Source organism: Solea solea, chromosome 10 (genome assembly GCF_958295425.1).
Source record: "Solea solea chromosome 10, fSolSol10.1, whole genome shotgun sequence".
Taxonomy (NCBI): domain Eukaryota; kingdom Metazoa; phylum Chordata; class Actinopteri; order Pleuronectiformes; family Soleidae; genus Solea; species Solea solea.
This window is the reverse complement of record NC_081143.1, coordinates 20715946-20721543: the sequence shown is the minus strand read 5'-3', so window position 1 is coordinate 20721543 and position 5598 is coordinate 20715946. Positions and strand designations below refer to the sequence as shown.

At 41.5% G+C, this 5598-nt stretch overlaps 1 protein-coding gene across 3 annotated transcripts; it reads right to left on the bottom strand.

Moving 5' to 3' along the window:
- nxnl1 (nucleoredoxin like 1) lies at positions 1–5125 on the bottom strand. 3 transcript variants are annotated; one of them, XM_058639681.1, is made up of 4 exons: positions 2922–3050; positions 827–1116; positions 607–696; positions 1–473 (listed from the first exon to the last, which is right to left on the bottom strand). In XM_058639681.1, exons 2-4 carry the CDS (start codon positions 1060–1062, stop codon positions 125–127), a joined length of 675 nt encoding a protein of 224 aa, XP_058495664.1. In that variant the 5' UTR covers positions 1063–1116; positions 2922–3050; the 3' UTR covers positions 1–124. The 3 variants fall into 3 exon arrangements, with proteins under 3 accessions (XP_058495664.1, XP_058495663.1, XP_058495665.1); XM_058639680.1 differs by having other exon boundaries at positions 1724–2922; XM_058639682.1 differs by lacking the exons at positions 1–473; positions 607–696 and adding exons at positions 4668–4757; positions 4857–5125 and having other exon boundaries at positions 984–1116; positions 2922–3215.
- Positions 5126–5598: the final 473 nt, after the last annotated feature.

The following is a 5598-nucleotide window of genomic DNA, read 5'->3' as shown; positions in this document are numbered from 1 at the left end:
GATGTTCCTTGCTTTTAGAGATAATTTCAGGTGTTACAGAAATGGCAGATAAAACAAATCAGAAACATTATGCACAAACAAAACCACTTTTCCACAGTCTTATTCCTCTGGCTCTTCATCTCCATCACCATGACACTCCTCCGCCTCCTTCTCTCTCTTCTTTTTCATTCTCCGCTTCTCCACCACTGCCCCACCCCCTTTGCTTTTTCTTCTTCTTTTTCTTCTTCTCGTCTTCCACCTTGTATTTCAGCCTCCTCACGGGGTCACTGAAGCTGCGCATGGACTTCCCCTCAAAGTCGTCGCTGATCATGAAGCTCCTGTCGATGAGCTCTGCCGCTTCCTGCCAGTTGCGGTAGCACCGCTGGCCCAGGTGCAGTATCTCCTCCACTGCGTTAGGGACCAGGATGGAGCAGTCGGGCCGCAGCACCACCACTGTTGGCAGCTCCTCCACGTTAAACATGGCCTCCAACTCCCTGTGGACACACACACACACACATTGGCACACACATTGCAATAGAGTTGATGGATTAACACAGCTAGGTATATTTACATTACAATCATCCATCAGCAGGTTGTGCACACATGCAATGGGCCAGTCTCACACACCTCCTGTAGGTGTCCTCACAGGCCAGGAACAGGCACTTCTTTGGCAGCTCTTTGAGGAGGCTCTCAAGTCTTTCCTCTGACTCGTCCAAACTGATGGATGAATAGAGAAATCACTTTGAAATCACAGATTTGGCCCATTTTAATATTATATTATAACAAACATCTATGTATGTATCTACCTATCTATCTATCTATCTATCTGTGTGTGTATGTGTGTTACCTAATGTACAGCAGAACCAGCTGAGCAGAGCGATCAACATAGAATTCATCCGTCAATTGTTTGAAGAAGTCGCTCAGCGTGAGAGCAAACGTCTGGCACCTTTCACAGTCGGCGGATGCAAAGAAGAGCAACAGGATGCGGTTCTGCAGCCGTGTGACAATCTCACGCTCTGTGTCCAGCTCATCCCGGTCCTTGTTGTTCTTCACCAGGACTCGATCCATGAACAGGTCCACCATGATTAAAGAGACACAGGGAATGCGACTGAGGTTTTTAAGAAGCTACAAGTGGATCTGAAAAGAAATTGCAGTGAACAGTGAATCCTGGTAGAGGGATCCCTCCTCTGTGGCTCTTCCTGAAGTTTCTCCCTGATTTTTTTCCCTATAAAAAGGTTTTTTATTTTGTGGAGTTTTTCCTCACTCGATGTGAGGGTCTAAGGAGAGAGGGTGTCACTTGCTGTAGAGACTGTAAAGCCCTTTGAGGCAAATTGTGTTTGTGATGTTGGGTTACATAAATAAAAATAAATTGAAATTAAAATGAAGGAAAAATCAAATACTTGTCTTGAATAAACCTGTCACAATAAACCTTTTTCACAGCGGATCATCACAGATTACATTAATTAGGGTTTAAGGGAAGGTCACACTAAATACTTGACCCTTTCACCTGAGAGAAGCTGTTTTATTAAAAAAAAAGTTCTTATTTTAAAACTGCATACAGCACATGTTTGTTGTATTTCCTGGATGTGCTCTAATGAAGTGATTGAGAAATAATTATACTGCGTGGTCATCATAGCGTCGCTAAAACAACAACAAACCTAATGTGGCATAAGACTATGTCGCCGAACTGTATCTATTATAATCTCACTGGCTGTTCAGTCAGATAATCCTCACAGTTGCTTACCTCTAATATTATCTCCCCTCGAGGCAGCAGATCCAACCTCCAACAGCCTTTTTTTTTGGTTCCTTTCACTTGGTCTGTACTTTGCTGGACTTGAGTCAGTTTCCTGCCTGTCAGTGTGTATCACACTCACTGTGTCTCCTTCACCTTGATAGCAGTGGCTGTTCACTCTGTCTGCTCCACCTCCCCTCTTCTGCCTGGGAGGGAGGTGTGTGTGTGTGTGTGTGTATGTGTCTGTGGTTTAAGGCTAAGATTTGAATTGTTGTTAGGTAAAGGTTAAGGCTAAGCATTATCTGGTTATGGTTATGGTTACAGGTAACAGTTGTTTTAGGGTTTCCATATGAACAGAACTCAGTGAGAGTTCTTAAAAAGATAGCTGCACAAACCTGTGTGTGTGTGTGTGCGTGCATGTGAAAGCAATAGCTGAGCAAGCATAAACTGTAATATGTGTGAACAGAGGTATAAATAATCCTCAATGAAGTGAGCCACAATGAGACGTTTATTATTCAGTAAATAATGCAGGTGCATTAGCGACAGTTTGATTAACTCTGCGGGGGAAAATCCGTTATGAAGTACTGGCACAATTTGTGGGCAGCAACAAAGACAATTTATTGTTTTTTTAATATAAATCAACACATAACAATTTAATAGCAAACTAGTTACGTACGTATTGACTTTGTATTTTTTTTTTTTATATAAACTGCAAAAATATTGCTCTGTTGATTTTTATTAAAAAAAATTGAAAATGTTGTTGTGTTGTAGTTTCTTTGTTTTATTTTACACATGGAGTAAAAATGCTTCAAAATAAAAGGTGGAGGAAAGACTCTCACACATTGTGATCAAGTGTTAGCAAACAGTCACTGCTCACACATCCTGCAGAACTACTGTATACAACTTTGTTGTATTTTGGTTTTTTTTAGCTCTGTTTTATTGACTGTACTTTAGTTGTTGCTGTTTTTCTGAATCTGTCTGTTGATTCTGCCGGATATGATTTAAGCTTCACTGTTGACTTGGTCAGTATATGAGTCTATGAGTAGTTAAAAACAGTCATCACAACTATTTCATTCATAGTTAATTATCAATTACATGAATAAATATTAGTGGAAACAGCTTACAGCTCAGTTGTTTCATTCCTGGTCTTCCTCTCCTTGTTCCTATCTCTTTTGTATCCCACACTCCACCATCCTCTTCTTCCCCTTACCTTACTTTTCTCTTCACTCATAACTTCCACCACTTCTTATTCCTCTTGTCGTCCTCTGTCTTGTACTTCAGTCTCCTCACAGGCTCGGTGGCACTACGCAGATTTAGATTGTCAAACTCCTCGTTGAGCATGAAGCTTCTCTCAATGAGCCCCGCCGACTCCTGCCAGTCGCCGAAACAGCCACAACCAAAGCGACAGATGTCCTCCACGGCATTTGGAGAGAGAACAGAGCCATCAGGACGGAGGACCACTACTGTTGGGACGTCCTTCACCTTGAACATGGCCTGCAGTTCCCTATAAAAAATGAACAGGAGAGAAAATCAACAGTTTATTTGCATTTGTTATTCTTTATTCTTTGTCAGGATCCCCATCGGCCTTCACAAAGTGGACCACAGCAAAACATATATTGGAATAAAAGCAGTTTAAGCAACAAACAGACACAAAAGGGGAAAAACAATGAAATGAATGGGATGAAATCAAACTGTTACACAGTGGCTACTACACATGAAGATATGAGGTTTCATAATTTGGTATACTATGTTGTGCTAGTTACTGAAAAATGGTAACTCGTTACAATTACTAGTTACTATGTAAAAAAGTAACTGAACCAAAAAGTAATGCGTTACTGAGAAAGTCATTTTTTAGTTACTGTAAACGGTTTTTACAATGCTCACATTAAATAAAGGTTGATAGATTGAGTTCCCCTTGTTGATTATTATTATTACTATTATTATTATTATTATTACTACCATAGTGCACGGCACCATGCTGCCTGTGGAGATGGGTAGCATGTTTTCCACTACCTATCTAAGGGGGAAAAACATGGGTTTTTAATCAGTAAAATTATACCAATGGACCCTTGGAATAATAGACTGACATTGCTAAAATAGATCCAAATAAACAATTCAACATACCGTATAATTGTTTGATCAAGTTGTGCCTGGCTATGGGTCGGTCTTTCGAACAACCGCTGCTGCTTGCTTGGGTGGAGTGAGTGTGTGTGTGTGTGTGTGTGTGTGTGTGCTCGCTGCTGTGACTCTCGGTCTCGGATGCTGCGTTAGCTACCTTAGCTGCTAACTTTGTCGAAGCATGCCGCTTCTCCAGGTGCTTCAGCAGTTTGCTGTTGCTGTTGTTCGCCGTAGAAAGTATTTTTGAACCGGGACACAGTCTACAAGTTACCGAAATGTTGTTTTTCCCTCTACTCTCCAGTTGAAAATAATGTTACTACCTCCACGGGGAGAAACATATCTTCCCCCCGCTCGCTATCATGCCGTGCCCTGACCTGTCTAGTCATCTTCCTGTCGCGTTATGTGTGGGGACGCTAGAGGGCGGGCTAGTGCTTTGTTTTTCAATTCAATTAAACTTTATTGATCGCTAAAATGTAATGGGAACTGTGTGTCGTTGTAAAATCTCACCAAAAGGAACGGAGTAACGCAGCGTTTGGTAACGGAAACGGAGTTACTGAATTAAAAAAAAAAAACAACTCGTTACATTATTAGTTACTGAATAAAGTAACGGCGTTACTAATAACGCGTCACTAACCAACACTGTATATAGGCTATATATATATATAACCCATATATATACTATATATGTATGTATATATATATATATATATATGTATATATATATATATATATATATATATATATATATATATATATATCTTGTCGTCTATATATATATATGTCTTTCCTTATCTTGCTTTAGAAAACTGAGAAACACTCTTCTCCTCCATCCACTTACTTCCTGTACGGATCCTCGAAGGCCAAAAACAGAACCCTTTTGTGCATCTCTTTGAGGACACTGCCCTGCTGCTCCTCTGATTGGTCCAAGCTGCAGAGAGGAGATGGGAATGGACATGTCATGAAGGATAAAACAGTGTGGTTACATCCCTGCATCAAAAAAGCGTCAAAGAGACGGAAAGACGGAGACCTCACGTAGATGAGTGCAAGCAGTTTGGGGTATTCAATGTATGCCGGGTCCTTCAGTCTCTTGAAGAAGTCATTCAAGACCGGCACAAACTCCCGGCACTTTTTACACTCAGCAGACGCAAAGAACAGCATCAGGATGCGGTTTTCAAGGATTGCGATGATTTCGCGCTCTGTGTTGAGTTCATCCTGGTCCCAGTTGTTCTCTACCAGAACCCGGTTCAGGAACAAGTCCACCATGATGAAGGAGCAGCAGTGACAGGAAAGGGTGGAAGCACTGTATGTGGAGAAAAGGGTTGTTAACAAAGTCCTTAACAATGCTAACTATCGCTATCACTATCATCAGATTCTGTATTACTGTTGAATATAGTACAATATGTGTTTTCAGTCCTAGCAGAAGCACGAAAGACGTTGGAAAGCCTGGACAGGTCACGAGTCCATCCAGACAAACAACCGTCTACTCTCCCCAAATCTGCATGGTTTTGGACTGTATGAGGAAACTGGAGAACCCGGAGAAAACCCACGCACACACGGGAAGAACATGCAAACTTCATGCTGAAAGGCCCTTGTTTTAACCGGGTCTGGAATGAGGATAAGGAGGAAACTTTTTCGTTGGTACTCGAAAGAGGGCCAACAATGACCTCAGGCTTTCCCTACTCCTCGGATGACTGCAGAACTTGCTGAACATCTCTAAGTCCAATATTCCGACTGCTGCTTGCTGCCTTGCTGTCTCACTTTACTAAGGT

What these genes read in the sequence shown, in the direction of transcription:
- nxnl1 (XM_058639681.1), bottom strand. Translation starts at nt 1,062, where the DNA reads ATGGTGGACCTGTTCATGGATCGAGTCCTGGTGAAGAACAACAAGGAC. An exon ending in CTGGTTCTGCTGTACATTAG is followed by an intron (nt 697 to 826) that starts GTAACACACATA and finishes TTCATCCATCAG; the next exon opens with TTTGGACGAGTCAGAGGAAA. An exon ending in TGTGAGGACACCTACAGGAG is followed by an intron (nt 474 to 606) that starts GTGTGTGAGACT and finishes GTGTGTCCACAG; the next exon opens with GGAGTTGGAGGCCATGTTTA.